The sequence below is a fragment of the Ranitomeya imitator genome, chromosome 5 (assembly GCF_032444005.1).
Source record: "Ranitomeya imitator isolate aRanImi1 chromosome 5, aRanImi1.pri, whole genome shotgun sequence".
NCBI classification, from domain to species: domain Eukaryota; kingdom Metazoa; phylum Chordata; class Amphibia; order Anura; family Dendrobatidae; genus Ranitomeya; species Ranitomeya imitator.
Window position 1 is genome coordinate 250,251,820 of NC_091286.1, and position 22,997 is coordinate 250,274,816.

Here is a 22,997-nt window from a genome sequence, read left to right on the forward strand (position 1 = left end):
TGCTGCAGAAACGTTATGACCCCATATAGAGCTGCACAAACGTTATGGCCCCATATAGTGCCGCAGAAACGTTATGGCCCCATATAGTGCTGCACAAACGTTATGGCCCCATATAGTGCTGCACAAACGTTATGGCCCCATGTAATGCTGCACAAATGTTATGGCCCCATATAGTGCTGCACAAACATTATGGCCCCATAGATGCTCCATACAAAACACTTGCCCCATAGAGTGCTGCACAAACGTTATGGCCCCATAGATGCTCCATACAGACACTTGCCCCATTTGCTGTTGCTGCGATAAAAAAAAAATCACATACTCACCTCTCCGTCGCTCAGGCCACCGGCACTTTCAATAGTCACCTGCTCCTCGTTTCGGCGCCACTCCATGTTCAGCACTGACGTTCAGCAAAGAGAGCGCACTAACTACGTCACCGCGCCCTCTGACCTGAGCATCATAGCTGAAGACAGAGCGGCGCCGGAACGAGGAAAGGTGACTATCGCGCAGTGCAGCGCTCCCCTCCCCGATATACTCACCTGGTCCTGGCGCTGTGCAGGTCCCTGGCTTCCCCGACGCCGCAGCTTCATCCTGTACTGAGCGGTCACCATTACCGCTCATTACAGTAATAAATATGCAGCTCCACCTCTATGGGAGGTGGAGCCGCATATTCATTACTGTAATGAGCGGTACCATGTGACCACTCAGTACAGGAAGAAGCTGCTGCTGCTGGCGCCGGGGAAGCCAGGGACCTGAAGGGACCGCGCCTGGATTAGGTGAGTATTATTAGACAGCCCCTGCTCCCCCTCACCTGCCGACCCCTGGGTATGACTCGAATATAAGCCGAGAGGGGAACTTTCAGCCCAAAAACGTGAACTGAAAATCTCGGCTTATACTCGAGTATGTACGGTACTTTAAATAACCACCTATTACCCTATCCTGCCCTAAAATAACAGCAGGGCCACAATAAATTGCCTTAAATAGTTGAAATGAGAGGGAAGAAGCAGGTGCACGGGACTGGCTGATTGGAGAAAAAGGATTGGGGCTGTGACTTTCAGTAGTTGATGAAAACTAGAATCAGATCAAAGAGAATATGTCATCAGAAAATGACCTATTGTTTCAATTATTTTTTATGTAAAATGTGACATTAGTTTTATTTATTCATTTCACTTTTCCAATTCACTATTTGTTTTAGAAAAGCATGCAATTTCTCACTGGTCACTAAACCTACCACTAGACCAATTTTTCCTGCGCTGAATACAGTCAGCAATCACTAACAGGATAACAATGAAAGATAACACCTTTATATGCAGTATTTTGCACAGGATCAACCATTCACATTAGGTGAATGTCATTGGTCACCACCTCCATGTCACTTTGCAATGACTTTTGCCCAGATTCGATCAGGTCTAGAAAAATCTCTTGCACAAGTCAATGAGTCAGGGCCAGTCTTTCGCAAGTGGCTGCTATACAGATGAGGAAGAACAGATATAGTCAAGTTTAAATTGACAAATAGCAGCACCATCTTGATTACCTTCTGTAACAAGTTATTAAGTTATCTCACTTAAGACGATTTAGATATCCTAACATTGTGCAAGTCATAAACTAATATCATGTAGGGTGTCAAATTCCATTTTTCGGCCATGATTGGCTTGACTAAACTTGGCTACTCATGACAAGGGAACGTGCTTGGGTATGGTGTTATCTGAACATGCTCGTGTGCCAATCAAATGTCTTCTGCCTGTTCGAAGAATATGTTCAAGACCCAGCAGCTGCATGTCTCACGGCTTTTGTTCTGCATTAAAGGGGTTGTATATTGATGTGATAATTACTTATTTTTTTGATAGGTCATAAATATCAGAATGGTATGAGTCAAACACGTGCCACCTCCAAAAAAACATATTTCCAGCTCTGTCTGCCGCCAAATGTAAACAGTGGACGGAAATGGACAGCACAGCTCCATACACTGTTTAGTTGTTACTACAGGGTACTGCAGATAAGTTCTTATTCAAATAAACAGACAAATGTTATTTTTTGTGGTTCTGGTGTTATTTCAAGATTTCTTGGTCTTAAAATGTGTTTGTCACAGACAAGGAAAGAGTTAAGCAAAAATCTTCGCAGAGACTTGAAACGTGAAACTGAAATTTTTCATGGTTTATCTATAAATTATGATCTGCTCTGACCAGTCGCATAAAATACTATTGGTTTTAAAAAGTTAACCTATCTTAAATGCGATGTATAGACGATATTAAAAATTATTCTTTCATTAAATTGTTATTATATTTCAAAATTAGATTCAATGCTTCAAATGCAAATCTGATGATGTCTAAATAATAAGTTCGAGAGTGCTAAATGTTGGCACCATAGTCTACAATTCTTGGAAACAGAATTACTATGGAATCTGAAGAATGATTTTCAATGGGAGGAATATATCAAGTCTGTTCAGTTTTGTTGTGTATGGCTATTGTTTGCACAGATCATATTTGCATTTGGAATCTAAGCATTGTCTGAGGACTTGCTTAAAGTAAACCATTATTTAGTTGGTGTTCTGCAGTAAATTCCTGCTGTCATATGCATCATATTAATTCCCACGTTTACTTCCAAATAACGTCATCCCCTTACACAGATGTTCAATGTACAAGGCAGATGTTTCAGGTTCTAAAAACAAAATGTATACTTGTCTATGTATTTCCATGTTATCTTATGATATACAGTATATTCTTGAATGAGAAAGTATTGCAGTTTTTCATCTATATATTTATCTGTACCTTTTACAGTGTAATCTATGATCTTCTAAGGATTAACTCAAATGATCTAATCAGTTACTGATGTTTGTATGACTTTCCTGAGTTGCAAGAAATTGAACAAATCACTGTTGAACATTGAAATAGCTTCATATCAGATGTTACACTAAAACATTAGAGTTATATATTATAAGCAGGCCCCTGATTATGAAAAATTCAATTACGGTAGATAAAATGCTATACAACCTTAAGGATCTGTGCAGCAAAAATCAAAATCTAAGACAATCAGAAGAGCGCTTTGGAAATGTTTTGCAAATCAAAGCCTTTAGTGCCCATCCACTACAATTCCCATGTTTAAAAGACCACCACTCCTCCCCCATAACTTTCCTCCTCATCATCACTGAAGGAGAGCTCTCTCACCACCACACTTATCCCAGCTCTAACCCTTCTTTTCAACCCATCACTAACCTCTTGTACCTTCCCTTCTACTTTCCAACATTCCATGATCACACCAATCCAGAAAAAGACATCCTTTGACCCGACCTCCAAATCCTGCTATTGCCCCATATCACTGCTCCTGTACACTTCCAAACTCCTTGAACAGCATGTCCATGCTGAACTTTACTCCCATCTCATGCTTTGACAACCTACAATCCAGCTACTATTCCCCACCCCACCACCAAAATTGCCCTAATTACTTATATTTACAGCTAAAGCTAACAGACAATTATCTATGCTCCTCTTTCTAGACCTGTCTTCTGCCTTCGACACAGTGGACCACTCCCTCCTATTTCAAATCCTCTCTTACCTTCCGGGTCAAAGACCTTGCCCTTTCCTGGATCTTCTCATACCTCTCAAACCACACATTTAGAGTCTTCCACTCCCAAACTACCTCCTCATCCTGCCCTCTCTTTGTGTGTGTTTCCTTCAAGGCTTTGTTCTGCGACACCTACTTTTCTCAATCTATACCATCAGCCTGGGACAACTTATAAAGTCCCGTGACTTCTGGTAACATCTATATGCTGACGATCCTCAGATCTACCTCTCTGGACCAGACACCACTCCTCTGCTCTCCGGAATCCCACAGGGTCCATCAGTCATATCATCCTTCTTCCCATCATGTTTCCTAAAGCTCAATGTGGGCAAAGCAGTATTTGTCATCTTTCTTTATCTCACCTAACTCTCCTACCTAATTTTTCTATCATAATAAATTATATCAAATGTTCCCCTGTACTGCAAATCCGCTGCCTCGGAGTATCCTTCGACTCTGCCCTGACCTTCAAACTACACATCAAAGCACTTTCCACCTCTTGCCTCCTCTAACTCAAATATATTTCCAGAGTTGAATCCTACCTAGTATAAGCAGAGTTAACAAACAGTAACTCCTATATATATATATATATATATATATATATATAAACAAGGGTATGAAGTAATTTCCTAACACAGGGTATACTAAATGGGAAAAAATGTAAACTATGCACTTAACACTTTGGGCTCCTGTCACAGAAGTGTTCCTGTCTGTAACTGGAACCGTTAGATTATGCCAAGGGGATTTCTCACAGTTTTGTGGAGAATGGGAGAAAACTTCCCTGACGTTGACGGTGTCCTCTGGTGGTCCTGACGATTTCTGTGTTCTCTGGTGGTCTAAGTTTCCCTTTAATTGATCTTATGGTAGTTTATTCAGCTTAAAAAACTCTGCTTGTATAGCTTTAAACTTTCCTTCAGCTTTACCACAGTGAAAATTGAAATCAATTGCTTGTCTTTGCAAAGCATGGATCTGTTAGATCCTTACGTGACTTTTGTAGCTATGATCCGTTCTGACTTATTGATGGAGGCAATCAGAAAATATGTTTCTTTAGCCCCAGACAAAGTGAGGAATATAATGAAACATATGAATGGTTTACTGAGGCTTTTGGCTAATACTTATAATAGCATGGATAATAAGAAGATGAGATATGGGAAGTGGAAGGCATTAGTGATATCATTATTGTTATTCCAGCAATTATTACTTTGGCTCTTTACAGCTGGCGTGGGAGTTATTAGGATGTCCAGACTGTCTTTGAAATAAGCCAAATTGTAATGGGTACATAAATATACAAATAGGATATAAAAACGCCATTAAACACTATCAAACGACCTATGTGACCCATATAAACAGTTGCACACAATTAAGGATTGCCTTTGTGTCCTGAAAATCTAAAGCTTCAAGCTCTAATAATGGGATATGCTGCTCAAGAGCTGTCACGCTGTCTGTTTCTGATGATGGAAAGCATGTGTGAGGGAATTATGGAGCTTATTCAGAACTCTGCAAAAACTGGGACATGAAGAGGCTTTGACACAAACATAGAACGCTCATCCAATAACTAACATATGTAGAATGTGGAACAGCTTCAAATAAGAAAAGACAAATGAATTGTATTTAGTATTCTATAAAGCATTGTGTATTTCCAATGGTGGCATCATACTGCTGTGACAAGTATCCTTTTTTCTGTGATATTGCTGAAAGAATCCAGCTATATACTTAAAAGATAAGAATCTGGAAAGATTATAAACAATACCATGGATGCTAAATGTCTTCAAGGGAGCGTGTCATGTAAAAATATGCCATTAATCTGAAGATATGGGATTAACCTGCAGGTTAATAGCATTGTGAAGAATTGCGGCCGCACTGAGAGCCCCGCAGAAAAGTATACTTTATTCCTCCAATAGTCTTGAACTGTGAGCCATAGGGGTGCAGCCAGCTTGGCATTAGTCACTGCTCAGTACATAATGTAACAGTACAGCACCCATGGCTAATGCTAAGCCAGCTGTCAGTCAGTGCCATGGGTCTGGTTACAGCTGCCGCATCACTGTTTACTGAGCAGTGACTGAAGTCGGCCTGGCTGTATCCCTATGACTGAAAGCCCCAAGCTGCTGGAAGGAACAGAGTTAATTTCTCTGACAGTGGGGCTCTCAGTGCCGCCGCTAGGCAACTTCAAAACACTATTAACCTGTAGGATTAACCCTATATCTGTGAGTTAAAAGTATATTTTTACCTGAGAGGTTCCCTTTAATGGTACTCTGTAAACATACCATAACACTTAACACATCACCATGAAACAAAGCTCATATATAAATCACTCATGGCTAAAAATGGTTCTTTACAGCAAGACATACTATTTCTGGATTAATGGTATGCCAAGTCTACAGACACTGATCACCAATTTTAGAAATGATCGTGCTAGAAGAATTTGCTAATGAAAGAAAAATAAAGAAACAGAATCTTTTAATTAGTTATACATTATTATGAAATTAGTTATGTACCGGTTAGATACCCTATGTAATAATGAGCAGAGTATATATTTAGAAAAACCTATATGATTGTTTTCTTTGTTTTCAGGTTATCTGTATTTAAGAATACATGTAGCTCTGATCAAACTACAAAAGTGAAATCTATTCTAAATGGTATTTTATGAAAAAACACAGCTACGGAATACAATATCTATTTTAATAAGCATAAAAAGGCCCATAGATTACTCAATCATATTCGCATTGGGCAATCTTAAGTTGCTCAAGGGCAACCAAAATCATTCTAGAACAAGAAATAAGCTCTATTTCACTGAGAATAAGGTTTTGCAAAACCTCCACAAAATGTGAATAAGGCCACATTCACATATTAAGCATTTGGTTACCATTTTACATAAGTACTTTGCAAGACAAAATCCTTGGTGGAAAAAAACAGAGGAAAGGTATAATAGAAACACATGTACATCTTCTGCATTTTTTAACCACTCATAGATTAAATCTGTAACAGGCCTAAAGTTAGAGGTGACATTTACTTTGTATTTTAGGCAAAAAAAAAAAAAATATATATATATATAAATATATACTGTACATATATATATATACACAGTACAGAAAAAAGTTTGGACACACCTCATTTAAAGATTTTTCTGTAACTTCATGTGGAATTATATACTTAACAAAAAAGTGTGTAACGACTGAAAATATGTCTCATATTCTAGGTTCTTCAAAGTAGCCACCTTTTGCTTTGATGACTGCTTTGCACACTCTTGGCATTCTCTTGATGAGCTTCAAGAGCTAGTCACTAGAAATGGTCTTCCAACAATCTTGAAGGAGTTCCCAGAGATGTTTAGCATTTGTTGGCCCTTTTGCCTTCACTCTGCGGTCCAGCTCACCCCAAACCATCTGGAGACTGTGGAGGCCAGGTCATCTCCGGTAGCAACCCATCACTCTCCTTCACACCTGGAGGTGTGTTTGGGGTCATTGTCCTGTTGAAATATAAATGATGGTACAACTAAACGCAAACTGGATGGACTAGCATGCCACTGCAAGATGCTGTGGCATCCATGTTGGTTCAGTATGCCTTCAATTTTTAATAAATCCCCAACAGTGTCACCAGCAAAGCACCCCCTCACCATCACACCTCCTCCATACTTCACGGTGGAAATCAGGCATGTAGAGTCTATCCATTCACCTTTTCTGCGTCGCACAAACACACGGTGGTTGGAACCAAAGATCTCTAATTTGGACCCATCAGACCAAAGCACAGATTTCCACTGGTCTAATGTCCATTCCTTTTGTTCTTTAGCCCAAAAAAGTCTCTTCTGCTTGTTGCCTGGCCTTAGCAGTGGTTTCCTAGCAGCTATTTTACCATGAAGTCCTGCTACACAAAGTTTCCTCTTGACAGTTGTTGTAGAGATTTGTCTGCTGCTAGAACTCTGTGTGGCATTGACCTGGTCTCTAATCTGAGCTGCTGTTAACCTGCGATTTCTGAGGCTGGTGACTTGGATAGGCTTAACCTCAGAAGCAGAGGTGACTCTTGGTCTTCCTTTCCTGGGGCGGTTCTCATGTGAGACAGTTTCTTTTTAGCGCTTGATGGTTTTTGCAACTGCACTTGGGAACACTTTCAAAGTTTTCCCAATTTTTCAGACTGACTGACCTTCATTTCTTAAAGTAATGATGGCCACTCGTTTTTCCTTACTTAGCTGCTTCTTTCTTGCCATAATACAAACTCTAACAGTCTATTCAGTAGGACTATCAGCTGTGCATCCACCAGATTTCTGCACAGCACAACTGATGGTCCCAACCCCATTTATAAGGCAAGAAATCCCACTTATTAAACCTGACAGGGCACACCTGTGAAGTGAAAACCATTTCCGGTGTCTACTTCTTGAAGCTCCTCAAGAGAATGCCAAGAGTATGCAAAGCAGTCATCAAATCAAAAGGTGGCTACTTTGAAGAACCTAGAATATAAGACATATTTTCAGTTGTTTCACACTTTTTTGTTAAGTATATAATTCCACATGTGTTAATTCATAGTTCTGATGCCTTCAGGGTGAATTTACAATTTTCATAGTCCTGAAAATGCAGAAAAATCTTTAAATGAGTCTTTAAATGCTTAAAAAATAAAGGGAACACTTAACAGAATATAACTCCAAGTAAATCAAACTTCTGTGAAATCAAACTGTCCACTTAGAAAGCAACACTGTTTGACAATCAATTTCACATGCTGTTGTGCAAATTGAATAGACAACAGATGAAAATTTTTGGCAATTATCAAGACACACTCAATAAAGTAGTGGTTCTGCAGGTGGGGACCACAGACCACATGTCAGTAATAATGCTTTCTGGCTGATGTTTTGGTCACTTTTGAATGTTTCTTGTGCTTTCACACTCATGGCAGCATGAGACGGACTCTACAACCCGCACAAGTGGCTCAGATAGTGCAGGATGGCACATCAATGCAAGCTGTGGCAAGAAGGTTTGCTGTGTCTGTCAGCGTAGTGTCCAGAGGCTGGAGGCGCTACCAGGAGACAGGCCAGCACAACTCACCAGCAGGACCACTACCTCAGCCTTTGTGCAAAGAGGAACAGGAGGAGCACTGCCAGAGCCCTGAAAAATGACCTCTAGCAGGCCACAAATGTGCATGTGTTTGCACAAAGACTCCATGAGGATGGTCTGAGTGCCCAACGTCCACAGATGGGGGTTGTGCTTATAGCCCAACACCGTGCAGGACGCTTGGTATTTGCCACAGAACACCAGGATTGGCAAATTCGCCACTTGCGCCCTGTGCTCTTCACAGATGTGAAAGAGTCTGGAGACGCCATGGAGAGCGATATGCTGCCTGCAACATCCTTCAGCATGACCGGTTTGGCAGTGGGTCAGTAAAGGTTTGGGGTGGAATTTTTCAGAGGTAGCCTGACTGCCATTAGGTACCAAGATGAGATCCTCAGACCCCTTGTAAGACCATATGCTGGTGCGGTTGGCCCTGGGTTCCTCCTAATCCAGGACAATGCCATACCTCATGTGACTGGTGTGTGTCAGCAGTTCCTGCAAGATGAAGGCATTGAAGCTATGGACTGGCCCGCGCGTTCCCCAGACCGGAATCCGATTGAACACATCTGGGACATCTTATTCTCGCACCGTCCACTAATGTCATGTTGCACTTCAGACTGTCCAGGAGATGGCGGATTCTTTAGTCCCGGTCTGGGAGGAGATCCCTCTGGAGACCATCCACTGCCTCATCAGGAGCATACCCAGGCATTTTAGGGAGGTCAAACAGGCATGTGGAGGTCACAAACACTACGGTGGATCATTTCCTTGTCTTGAGGCATTTCCACTGAAGTTGGATCAGCCTGTAACTTCATTTTCCACTTTGATTTTGAGCAGCATTCCAACTACAGACCTCCGTGGGATATTAGTTGTGATTTACGTTGATAATTTTTTAGGTTTTATTGTTCTCAACACATTCCATTATGCAATGAATAAAGATTTACAACTGGAATATTTCATTCAGTGATATCTAGGATGCGGGATTTTAGCGCTCCCTTTATTTTTTTGAGCAGTATATATATATATGTATATATATATACTGTATATATATATGTATGTACTTTTATATATATATATATATATACACTGCTCAAAAAAATAAAGGGAACACTAAAATACCACATCCTAGCTATCTCTGAATGAAATATTCCAGTTGCAATTTTTTATTCATTGCATAGTGGAGTGTGTTCAGAACAAAAAAACAGAACAATTGTCAACGTAATGAATGTTAATGAATGTTAATGAATAACCAATGGAGGTCTGGATTTGGAATGCTACTCAAAATCAAAGTGGAAAATCAAATTACAGGCTTATCCAACTTCAGTGGAAATGCCTCAAGACACGGAAGAGATGCCCAGTATTGTGTGTGGCCACCACGTGCCTGTATGACGTCCCTACTTTAAAAAGGCCTGGGCATACTCCTGATGAGACATTTCAAAGTACAAATGAACTCTTAATTGGGAGACTGGACCTTGTGGTTCTCATGATGGAGTCGTCAGTTGCAATCTACGTGTTTTAAAGAATAAACCACCATACTTATTCTAAATTCTTTCTAGACATTACCATACATTTAGATGCCAGCAAAACCACATCTCCATACTAATGTAGGCTCTCATTTCAGAGTCATATTTTTATGATATGCTATATGATAAGCAAGGCCAAGCCAGACAAACCTTTAAGCCATGTTAAAACTGGCAATTCACTTTAGATAGTTGACAACTAAATGATTTTTTGGCTGGCAGCTATTCATTTCTGTCCTTTTGTACTTATAGATATATTTGCTTATTTTACTTAAGAACATAAAGATCAGACATATCCAAACCTCCTGTCATTCAATATTTGACTTTCCGATATTTCAATACTTTATAGGTGTAAAACTTAACTTTTTCTATTATAATAGTGCTTTGTATTTGCTTCATTCAGTGAATCAGACTTACAGAGGTCTATAAGCAGAACATTGGTTGCTATCGAGGGGAAATACTTTATCTTTCCTTGTAGTAGTTTGTATTGTTCTTAATCATTTTTCATTCATGCTTGTAAAGTATGAGTTCTCAGTACAAATACATGTATAAATATATGTCATTCGAAAAAAGGATTAGTGTGATACTTTCATTGGCTCAAATTAGAACAGAAAAAGGGTAAGTATGCATGGATGGAAAAAATAAACATGAAGAGTATATAAATAAACTACAATGGGTAAAATGAGATCGTTACTGTTTTAGGCATCCACACCATCTCAGCTACATGACATTTTTCAAGCCCATAGTCATGATGACTTACTGTATTTGCAAAATATTGAACATGCTGTTTTTAAAGTATTAGTCAAAAAATGATTACAAATTGAATTAACTAAAGATACTCAATATACATCTTTAAAGCTTTTCTATAACGCATAAAGGGTTTTACTTCATATATATCAATTCACCATCATATTGCACATGAAGTGTAAAATAACCCCCTTAACAAAAATATAAATCACTACAAAATGTAATTTTTAAAGGGTAATTCTGTCTCAAACATTGCTCAATATTACTTTACGCCATAAAAGTCTAGTTGTGGTATCTTACCTTTGGCAACCACACCTACAGGTGCTTCTCACAAAATTAGAATATTATCAAAAAGTTAATTTATATCAGTTCTTCAATACAAAAAGTGAAACTCATATTATAGTCATTACAAGCAGAGTGATCTATTTCAAGTATTTATTTCTGTTAATGTTGATGATTATGGCTTACACCCAATTAAAACCCCAAAGTCATTATCTCAGAAAATTAGACTAAGTAACAAAAAACACCTGCAAAGGTTTTCTAAGCATTTAAAAATGTCCCTTAGTCTGTTTCAGTAGGCTTCACATTCATGGGGAAGACTGCTAACTTAACAACTGTCCAGAAGGCAGTCATTGACACACTCCACAATGAGAGTGAGCCACAAAAGGTCATTGCTAAGGAAGCTGGCTGTTCACTGAGTGCTGTATCCAAGCATACTAATGGAAGGTTGAATGGAAGGAAAAAGCGTGGTAGAAAAAGGTGCACAAGCAACCGTGATAACCGCAGACTTGAAAGGATTGTTAAAAAAAGCAGTGAACAAATATCCAAGGAGAAAAAGGAAAATGCGAATCAAAGTCCTTTATTCATCGTAACGTAACAACGGACATAGTAAGGAGAGGCGGCTGGGAGAGATCAGCGGTGCGGGGAGAAAGAACAGGACTACGATCGTTTTGCGCTTGTGCGCTTCCACGGGTCCAGGTGCACAATTAAAATCATCATTTCCTTAATAGGGAACTAGACAGCTTAATGTGAACAGGTGTGAGATTAAAAAGGTGTGCTTTTTGTTAAAAAAAGGCCATTCAAAAATTTTGAGGAGATTTGTTGTGAATTCTGTGGTCAAGCTCCCTCCTGTGGTCATGAGTGGTACTTCGGCTGGTTCTGTCTATGAGCTTCCTCTGGTGGATGTGAGTGGGGCTGCGGCTTCTGAGTTTCCTTCCTCAGGTGACGAGGTTAAGTCGTTCGGTGCTGCTCTATTTAACTCCACCTAGTTCTTTGTTCCTTGCCTCCAGTCAATGTTCCAGTATTGGTCTTGCTCTCTCCTGGATCGTTCTTGTGGCCTGTCTGCCCTGCATAAGCTAAGTTTTGCTGGTGTTACTTTTGTTTGCTATTTTTTCTGTCCAGCTTGCTATATTGGTTTTTCTTGCTTGCTGGAAGCTCTGAGACGCAGAGGGAGCACCTCCGTACCGTTAGTCGGTGCGGAGGGTCTTTTTGCGCCCTCTGTGTGGTTGTTTGTAGGTTTTTGTGCTGACCGCAAAGCTATCTTTCCTATCCTCGGTCTATTCAGTAAGTCGGGCCTCACTTTGCTAAAATCTATTTCATCTCTGTGTTTGTATTTTCATCTTTACTCACAGTCATTATATGTGGGGGGCTGCCTTTTCCTTTGGGAAATTTCTCTGAAGCAAGGTAGGCTTATTTTTCTATCTTCAGGGCTAGCTAGTTTCTCAGGCTGTGCCCGAGGCGCCTAGGTCTGGTCAGGAGCGCTCCACGGCTACCTCTAGTATGGTATGATAGGATTAGGGATTGCGGTTAGCAGAGTTCCCACATCTCAGAGCTCGTCCTATGTTATTAGTAACTATCAGGTCACTTTGTGTGCTCTTAACCACTAGGTCCATTGTGGTTCTGAATCACCAGGTCATAACAGTAGTGGAGGCCAAAAGTACTAATGCTTCTCAATAGAGGGAAAGGAGAAGTTCTGAGACCATTTTTTTTTCTCTGCACTGTGTTTTGTCTTTCTTTTCCCCTAGACATTTGGGTGGTTCAGAACACAGGTGTAATGATGGACATTAAAGGTCTGTCTTCTTGTGTGGATAATCTCACTGTAAGAGTACAAAATATTCAAGACTTTGTGGTTCAGAATTCTATGTTAGAACCAAGAATTCCTATTCCTGATTTGTTTTCTGGAGATAGAGCTAAGTTTCTGAGTTTTAAAAATAATTGTAAACTGTTTCTGGCTTTGAAACCCCGCTCCTCTGGTGACCCAGTTCAACAAGTTAAGATCATTATTTCTTTATTACGTGGCGACCCTCAAGACTGGGCATTTTCCCTTGCGCCAGGAGATCCTGCATTATGTAATATTGATGCGTTTTTTCTGGCGCTCGGATTGCTTTATGATGAACCTAATTCAGTGGATCAGGCAGAGAAAAATTTGCTGGCTCTGTGTCAGGGTCAGGATGAGGTAGAGATATATTGTCAGAAGTTTAGGAAGTGGTCTGTGCTCACTCAATGGAATGAATGTGCGCTGGCAGAAATTTTCAGAAAGGGTCTCTCTGAAGCCCTTAAGGATGTCATGGTGGGATTTCCTATGCCTGCTTGTCTGAATGAGTCTATGTCTTTGGCCATTCAGATCGATCGACGCTTGCGTGAGCGTAAAACTGTGCACCATTTTGCGGTATTATCTGAGCGTAAACCTAAGCCTATGCAATGCGATAGGACTTTGACCAGAGCTGAACGGCAAGAACACAGACGTCAGAATGGGCTGTGTTTTTACTGTGGTGATTCCACTCATGCTATCTCCGATTGTCCTAAGCGCACTAAGCGGTTCGCTAGGTCTGCCACCATTGGTGCGGTACAGTCGAAATTTCTTTTGTCCGTTACTTTGATCTGCTCTTTGTCATCCTATTCTGTCATGGCATTTGTGGATTCAGGCGCTGCCCTGAATTTGATGGACTTGGAGTTTGCTAGGCGCTGTGGGTTTTTCTTGGAGCCCTTGCAGTATCCTATTCCATTGAGAGGAATTGATGCTACGCCTTTGGCCAAGAATAAGCCTCAGTACTGGACCCAACTGACCATGTGCATGGCTCCTGCGCAACAGGAGGATATTCGCTTTTTGGTGTTGCATAATCTGCATGATGTGGTCGTGTTGGGGTTGCCATGGCTACAAGTTCATAACCCAGTATTGGATTGGAAATCAATGTCTGTGTCCAGCTGGGGTTGTCAGGGGGTACATGGTGATGTTCCATTCCTGTCTATTTCATCATCCACCCCTTCTGAGGTCCCAGAGTTGTTGTCGGATTACCGGGATGTATTTGATGAGCCCAAGTCCAGTGCCCTACCTCCGCATAGGGATTGCGATTGTGCTATCGATTTGATTCCTGGTAGTAAGTTTCCTAAAGGTCGACTGTTTAATTTGTCTGTGCCTGAGCACGCCGCTATGCGGAGTTACGTAAAGGAATCCTTGGAGAAGGGTCATATTCGCCCGTCGTCGTCGCCATTGGGAGCAGGGTTCTTTTTTTTGTGGCCAAGAAGGATGGTTCGCTGAGACCTTGTATTGATTACCGCCTTCTAAATAAAATCACAGTCAAATTTCAGTACCCCTTGCCGCTGCTGTCTGATTTGTTTGCTCGGATTAAGGGGGCTAGTTGGTTCACCAAGATAGATCTTTGTGGTGCGTATAATCTTGTGCGTATTAAACAGGGCGATGAATGGAAAACAGCATTTAATACGCCCGAGGGCCATTTTGAGTACCTGGTTATGCCATTCGGGCTTTCTAATGCTCCATCAGTATTTCAGTCCTTTATGCATGACATCTTCCGAGAGTACCTGGATAAATTCCTGATTGTATACTTGGATGATATTTTGGTCTTCTCGGATGATTGGGAGTCTCACGTGAAGCAGGTTAGAATGGTGTTCCAGGTCCTGTGTGCGAATTCTTTGTTTGTGAAGGGGTCAAAGTGTCTCTTTGGTGTTCAGAAGGTTTCATTTTTGGGTTTCATTTTGTCCCCTTTTACTATCGAGATGGACCCTGTTAAAGTTCAGGCCATTTATGATTGGACTCAGCCGACATCTCTGAAGAGTCTGCAAAAGTTCCTGGGCTTTGCTAATTTTTATCGTCGCTTCATCAAAAATTTTTCTAGTATTGCTAAACCGTTGACTGATTTAACCAAGAAGGGTGCTGATGTGGTCAATTGGTCTTCTGCTGCTGTGGAAGCTTTTAAGGAGTTGAAGCGTCGTTTTTCTTCTGCCCCTGTGTTGTGCCAGCCAGATGTTTCGCTCCCGTTCCAGGTCGAGGTTGATGCTTCTGAGATTGGAGCAGGGGCTGTTTTGTCGCAAAGAAGTTCTGATGGCTCGGTGATGAAACCATGCGCCTTCTTTTCCAGGAAGTTTTCACCTGCTGAGCGTAATTATGATGCTGGCAATCGAGAGTTGCTGGCCATGAAGTGGGCATTCGAGGAGTGGCGTCATTGGCTTGAAGGAGCTAAGCATCGCGTGGTGGTCTTGACTGATCACAAGAGCTTGACTTATCTCGAGTCTGCCAAACGGTTGAATCCCAGACAGGCTCGTTGGTCGCTGTTTTTCTCCCGTTTTGACTTTGTGGTTTCGTACCTTCCGGGCTCTAAAAATGTGAAGGCGGATGCCCTGTCTAGGAGTTTTGTGCCCGACTCTCTGGGTTTGCCTGAGCCGGTGGGTATTCTCAAAGAGGGAGTAATTTTGTCTGCCATCTCCCCTGATTTGCGGCGGGTGCTGCAAAAATTTCAGGCTAATAGACCTGACCGTTGCCCAGCGGAGAAACTGTTTGTCCCTGATAAATGGACGAGTAGAGTTATCTCTGAGGTTCATTGTTCGGTGTTGGCTGGGCATCCTGGAATCTTTGGTACCAGAGATTTGGTGGCTAGATCCTTTTGGTGGCCGTCTCTGTCGCGGGATGTGCGTTCGTTTGTGCAGTCCTGTGGGATTTGTGCTCGGGCTAAGCCCTGCTGTTCTCGTGCCAGTGGGTTGCTTTTGCCCTTGCCGGTCCCGAAGAGGCCCTGGACACATATCTCTATGGATTTTATTTCGGATCTCCCCGTCTCTCAAAAAATGTCGGTCATTTGGGTGGTTTGTGATCGCTTCTCTAAGATGGTCCATTTGGTACCCTTGTCTAAATTGCCTTCCTCCTCTGATTTGGTGCCATTGTTCTTCCAGCATGTGGTTCGTTTACATGGCATTCCGGAGAACATCGTTTCTGACAGAGGTTCCCAGTTTGTTTCGAGGTTTTGGAGAGCCTTTTGTGCTAGGATGGGCATTGATTTGTCTTTTTCCTCGGCTTTCCATCCTCAGACAAATGGCCAGACTGAACGAACCAATCAGACCTTGGAAACATATCTGAGATGTTTTGTTTCTGCTGATCAGGATGATTGGGTGTCCTTTTTGCCTTTGGCTGAGTTCGCCCTTAATAATCGGGCCAGCTCGGCTACTTTGGTTTCGCCGTTTTTCTGCAATTCTGGTTTCCATCCTCGTTTCTCTTCAGGGCAGGTTGAGTCTTCAGACTGTCCTGGTGTGGATACTGTGGTGGATAGGTTGCAGCAGATTTGGACTCATGTAGTGGACAATTTGACCTTGTCCCAGGAGAAGGCTCAACGTTTCGCTAACCGCAGGCGCTGTGTGGGTCCCCGACTTCGTGTTGGGGATTTGGTTTGGTTGTCATCTCGTTATATTCGTTAGTTTCCTCTCCTAAGTTTAAGCCTCGTTTCATTGGTCCGTATAGGATTTCTGAGGTTCTTAAAAATGTGTCTTTTCGTTTGACCCTTCCAGCTTCTTTTTCCATCCATAATGTATTCCATAGGTCATTGTTGCGGAGATACTTGGCACCTGTGGTTCCATCCGTTGATCCTCCTGCCCCGGTTTTGGTTGAGGGGGAGTTGGAGTATATAGTGGAGAGGATTTTGGATTCTCGTATTTCGAGACGGAAACTCCAGTACCTGGTTAAGTGGAAGGGTTATGGTCAGGAAGATAATTCCTGGGTCTTTGCCTCTGATGTTCATGCTGCCGATCTGGTTCGTGCCTTTCATTTGGCTCATCCTGGTCGGCCTGGGGGCTCTGGTGAGGGTTCGGTGACCCCTCCTCAAGGGGGGGTACTGTTGTGAATTCTGTGGTCAAGCTCCCTCCTGTGGTCATGAGTGGTACTTCGGCTGGTTCTGTCTATGAGCTTCCTCTGGTGGATGTGAGTGGGGCTGCGGCTTCTGAGTTTCCTTCCTCAGGTGACGAGGTTAAGTCGTTAGGTGCTGCTCTATTTAACTCCACCTAGTTCTTTGTTCCTTGCCTCCAGTCAATGTTCCAGTATTGGTCTTGCTCTCTCCTGGATCGTTCTTGTGGCCTGTCTGCCCTGCATAAGCTAAGTTTTGCTGGTGTTACTTTTGTTTGCTATTTTTTCTGTCCAGCTTGCTATATTGGTTTTTCTTGCTTGCTGGAAGCTCTGAGACGCAGAGGGAGCACCTCCGTACCGTTAGTCGGTGCGGAGGGTCTTTTTGCGCCCTCTGCGTGGTTGTTTGTAGGTTTTTGTGCTGACCGCAAAGCTATCTTTCCTATCCTCGGTCTATTCAGTAAGTCGGGCCTCACTTTGCTAAAATCTATTTCATCTCTGTGTTTGTATTTTCATCTTTACTCACAGTCATTATATGTGGGGGGCTGCCTTTTCCTTTGGGGAATTTCTCTGAGGCAAGGTAGGCTTATTTTTCTATCTTCAGGGCTAGCTAGTTTCTCAGGCTGTGCCCGAGGCACCTAGGTCTGGTCAGGAGCGCTCCACGGCTACCTCTAGTGTGGTATGATAGGATTAGGGATTGCGGTCAGCAGAGTTCCCACGTCTCAGAGCTCATCCTATGTTATTAGTAACTATCAGGTCACTTTGTGTGCTCTTAACCACTAGGTCCATTGTGGTTCTGAATCACCAGGTCATAACTGAGATTCACAAGGACTCGACAGCTGATGAAGTCATTGCTTCAAGAGCCGCCACACACAGACGTATCCAGGACATGGGCTACAAGTGTGTCATTTATTGTATCAAGCCACTCATGACCAATAGACAATGCCAGAAGCGTCTTACCTCGGCCAAGGAGAAAAAGAACTGGACTGTTGCTCAGTGGTCCAAGGTGTTGTTTTCAGATTAAATAAAATTTTGCATTTCATTTGGAAATCAAGGTGCGAGAGTCTGGAGCTAGAGTGGAGAGGCACACAATCCAAGCTGCTTGAGGTCTAGTGTCAAGTTTCCACAATCAGTGATGGTTTGGGGGGCATGTCATCTGCTGGTGTAGGTCGACTATCTTTTATCAAGCCCAAAGTCAGCGCAGCTGTCTACCAGGAAATTTTAGAGCAACTTCATGCTTCCCTGTGCAGACAAGCTTTTTGGAGATGGAAATTTCATTCTCTAGCAGGACTTGGCACCTTTCCACACTGCCAAAATCACCAATGCTTGATTTAAAGGCAACAGTACCACTGTGCTTGATTTTCCAGCAAAGTTGGGGTATTATCAAGAGGAAAATGAGAGACACTAACAATGCAGATGAGCTGAAGGCTGCTATCAAAGCAACCAGGGCTTCTGTAGCACCTCAGCAGTGCCACAGGCTGATCGCCTCTTATGCCATGCCGCATTGATGCAGTAATTGATGCAAAAGGAGTCCGAACAAGTATTGAGTGCAGTTGCAGAACATACATTTCAGTAGGCCAACCTTTCGAATTTTAAAATCATTTTTTCAAGCTGTTATTATAAAGTATTCTAATTTACTGACATAATGACTTTTGAGTTTTCATTGGCTGTAAGCCATAATCATCAACATTAACAGAAATAAACACTTGAAATATATCACTCTGTTTGTAATGCCTCTAAATAATACATGAGTTTCACTTTATGTATTGAAGAACTGAAATAAATTAACTTTTTGATGACATTATAATTTTGTGAGAAGCACCTATATGTCTTAAAAGGGTTCTACTATTATCATGCCACAAATGGAGAGATAGCTGTGAACATGAGGTTCTCCAAGTTCACTTCTAAAGGATTTCTGAAAATAGCTGAGCAAGCACATTTAGCTATTTTGAAACCGGAAGTTAATGGAGCCATGCATGCCCACACAACTCTCATTTAATTGAAACGCGAGATAGTTCCCTATCCTCCAGATCTAGAGGTGGGACCTATCCATCTCTAACTATGTTTGATCAGAAGCATATGGGAAGCCACTGAGACTGAAACTGAACCTATTCTTTAAATCTAATTTTGATACATGAAACCCCAGCCATTTTTAACGCTGAGTAACAGGATCTCTAGATACAGATGTTACAATATTTCCATGTTGAGAGTACATAGAAACTGAACACAGGTATTTCTACGTGTGCTACCTGGGAATGTTCTGCTTAAAGGGAATCTGTCACCCACAAAATAGAAGGTGAGTTAAGCCCACTGGCATCAGGGGCTTATCTACAGCATTTTGTAATGCTGTAGATAAGCCCCGATGTATCCTGAAAGATGAGATGAGAAAAAGAGGTTAGGTTATACTCACTCAGGGGCTGTCCCGGTTCTGTTCTGGTCCGATGGGTGCCACAGTCCGGTCTGGGGCATCCCATCTTCTTACGATGATGTTCTCTTCTTGTCTTCATGCTCCAATGCAAGCGTACTTTGTTTGCCCTCTTGAGGGCAGAGCAAAGTACTGCAGTGCGCAGGCACCGGGCCTCTCTGACCTTTCCCAGCGCCTGAGCACTGCAGTACTTTGCTCTGCCCTCAACATGGCAGACAAAGTACGCCTGCGCTGGAGCCGCAGCATGAAGACAAGAAGAGGATGTCATCGTATGAAGAAGGGAGGTGCTGGACCGGACCGCGATGCCCATCGGACTGGACAGCAGCGGGACCGCTTCTGGGTGAGTATAATCTAATCTCTTTTTCTCATCTTTCAGGCTACATCAGGGGCTTATCTACAGCATTACAGAATGCTGTAGATAAGCCCCTGATGCCGATAAGCTTAGCTCACCTTCGATTTTGGGGGTGACAGGTTCCCTTTAAGTAGTCAATGAATTTTGGAAAACTTTTTATATCAATATTAATTATTTCTTTTTAGCAAGAAAGTGTATTCAAATTATGATTTTCACCTCTTGAAATCCATGATCTAAATGATTATAAAACACCCTGTTTGCGAAATCTATTGTAATACAGTTTGTCAGTACCCTTTCATTTGGACCAAAAGTCATATTTTATGCAACCATGAAGATGAAGATAAGCCAACAACTTTGAAACAATGCAGTAAACAATTACAGCTATTAGAAGATGCCACAAGTTCATTGTGGATGATAATGGGATTGAGCTTCTCTTCATCATATGCTTTCCTTGACACACTGATCCCTTGCTGCTAGATAGTAATTCTAATGGAAATGTACAAAAACAGGAAATATACGTATTTTTCCAAACATTTATCTTTTATTTCAATACATAGGCTGATATTGAGACCAGAATTAATTATTGGACACACAAATAACCAGTATAGGCATTAGCTTCATTGTTCACATTTTTGTTTGGATGCCAGGGCATGTAGGTGGAATGTAAAAATCATATTTGCATAGTACAGTTATAGCAGATCTATAGTGTCATCATACATCATTAATGAATTAGTCTCTTTATATAGGGTAGAGGCATTAGAGCTTTGATACAATGGCAGTCTCTATTGTTATGCATAGATTCTTTACTGTTAGGGCAGTGAGAATCTGGAAGGACGTAGATCTGGGGATTTATTCTGATGGAATATAGGCTGAACTGCATGGACCAATGTCTTTTTTTGGCCTTGCTAACTATGTTACTATGTTCCTATTCCTTGTAATATATGCAAGGTAGTGAGCAGAAAGGCTTGATAGCTTCCCTAGGAAGTTTTTGTACTTCTGGAATAGATTTATCAGAACTCTTTAGGCCCAAATATGCTTTTAAAATGGGCTTCTGGTATTTTGAAAATTGCTGACTCTTGGCATCACCAAAAACTAGCTGAAGGGTCCAAAGGATGTCTCCTTCATCGATTACCAGTCAAATTAGCATACATTATGTAGCAGCTGTGCCTGGTATCGTAGTTCAGTCCTATTTATTGAATGAGTTGCACAAAGATGCAGTCACTGGAACTGTTAAATGATGCTTTGCCTGTTAAAAGGAATATAGCCATCATACATAAGTCTCTAAAAAATCACCTTTAGAGCAGTTCTCTTTAAGAAAATATTTGCCTGTTGGCTCAATTTTGTATAAAGTAAGAAGACTGCACTTTACTTCCCCTCCCTGGGTCCCATGTTGTGTCTCTGGTGCTTCCCTAGTTTAATTTTTGGCTGCACCAACCACGCCGAGCTCAGCGGCTAGTGCCATCTAAATAGGCTCCAGTCCTGTCGACATGACTTCACTGCTTGTACAACCAATGGACGAAACCAAAATGCATAATACTGAACCCCTAGAACATTAATAATATGTTTTTGCTTTTTTTTCCACAAAAAACAGCTGGCAATTTATGAAAGGGGACATACCGTTTAGTCCTATAATAAATTTAAGCAGCTGGGCTCATCCTCTCCAATGGAATCAATGTCTAACTACTACAGATGAGCAAAAAAAATACCAAAGCAGACACCAAACCAGGATGATGTGTTTTGATGTTCTCTACTAATTACAACTGCAAGGATAGTGTCAGAATTTATGTCAACCTGGAGTTGCTGGCACCAGGATCGGACCAAGAGCCTTTAACCTTCGTCCGGCTGACTAGGTACAATTGTAACTATTCCGTTTTAAAATTGCAGTAACTTTTTTTTTCGAAAAGCCATAGAGGGCTGAAATTTCGTGACATCTCTGCAGTTTTGGTCCAGAATATATTGGCCAAATTTCAATAAAATATATATGAAGGTACAATTGTACCTCTGCAGCCTGTTAACGTTGTAAAATTATGCAGCCTGACGAAGGTTAAACACTAGTGCTATGCAAAACGAGAAAAGATTTTCTAGGCTTAATAACTGTATGGCATAAGATCGAAATTGATATTTCAAAATGTCTGTCACTTTCAAGAACAATTCCTATACCCATACATAGTTGAATATGTCTAGGACATCATCGCTATTACAATACTCTCTACGAACGTGAGCCTGATGATGTAGAGAATTTTCTTACAGGACTGCTATTGCTCATCACCATTCTGCACTGACTCTGTAATATAACATTCTATCACAGGTTTATAAAGTCACAAGAACGTGCATTCTCATATACCCTAGGGCAGTATTTCAAGCTAAAAAAACAAAATAGGAAAGTGCTAAAACATGTAATATGGATTACAATCAAGTTAAATGTGAACACTCAATCTAGCATAAGTTACTGTTGGCTACTTTTTTTAAACTTAAGAAATCATGATCACGTGTATTAACAGGAAAACAGAATGTTGAAATGTTAAAAACAGACATGGGTTTTTACGAGCATCTGAAAAAGTAGCAAACATAAGAGCAACGCTTAACTATTAAGTCCAAATCTAAAGTAACATAAAAAGATACATGCAGTTACACTCCAAAAGATTAAAGGAATCAGAGCATATTTGTTCTCCGCTGTTTTGAGCTGTCGCAGAAAAATGTTGCATTTGATATCTGGGACAGCAGCAGTTATAGACAGAGCCATTGTATTGAGCAAGGAAACACACACAAAAAGGGCACATACTACATGAAACTTTACCTCTCTGCTGAGCCTGAGTACATCCGATGAGCATCAAAGTTAGGAAAACTGTAAGCAAAGTTCTTTCTGCCATGTTCAATTTACAAATATTCTGCATTTTGTGGAAAGAAAGGCGCTGAGGAGACGCCTCTCCGTTCCTTGTCTTGCTATTCCTCACTGACTGCAGCTGTGTGCCAGACACATAGAAACTCCAACTAAGATTTCAGGCTAAAGTTAGAGACAGTTTGAAAACTCTACTCCTCCTTCTTTGCTCCCAATGAGACACTACAAGGCTGTTCATTCAGATTTGCACAGTTTAGGCACCTGACTTCTGTTGTTCTATTGGGAGATGCACTAAAGGGAACTTGTCATCAGGATATTAGAATCTTTACTAATGACATGTGTATAAAGGTCCTTTAATGATTCAATTTTTACCTTCTTTGTAGAATCTCATTCTGACGTTTTAGAGAAATCTATTAT

At 41.4% G+C, this 22,997-nt stretch overlaps 1 protein-coding gene across 2 annotated transcripts in view; it reads right to left on the bottom strand.

Moving 5' to 3' along the window:
* LAMA2 (laminin subunit alpha 2) overlaps positions 1-22,698 on the bottom strand; it is a 1,496,617-nt gene extending 1,473,919 nt beyond the window's left edge. For both annotated transcript variants that reach the window (XM_069726054.1, XM_069726053.1), the window contains exon 1: positions 22,539-22,698. In XM_069726054.1, the coding sequence (XP_069582155.1) occupies positions 22,539-22,635 (97 nt within the window). In that variant the 5' untranslated portion in view covers positions 22,636-22,698. The remainder of the gene's footprint in view (positions 1-22,538) is intronic.
* Between the last annotated feature and the right edge of the window lie 299 nt (positions 22,699-22,997).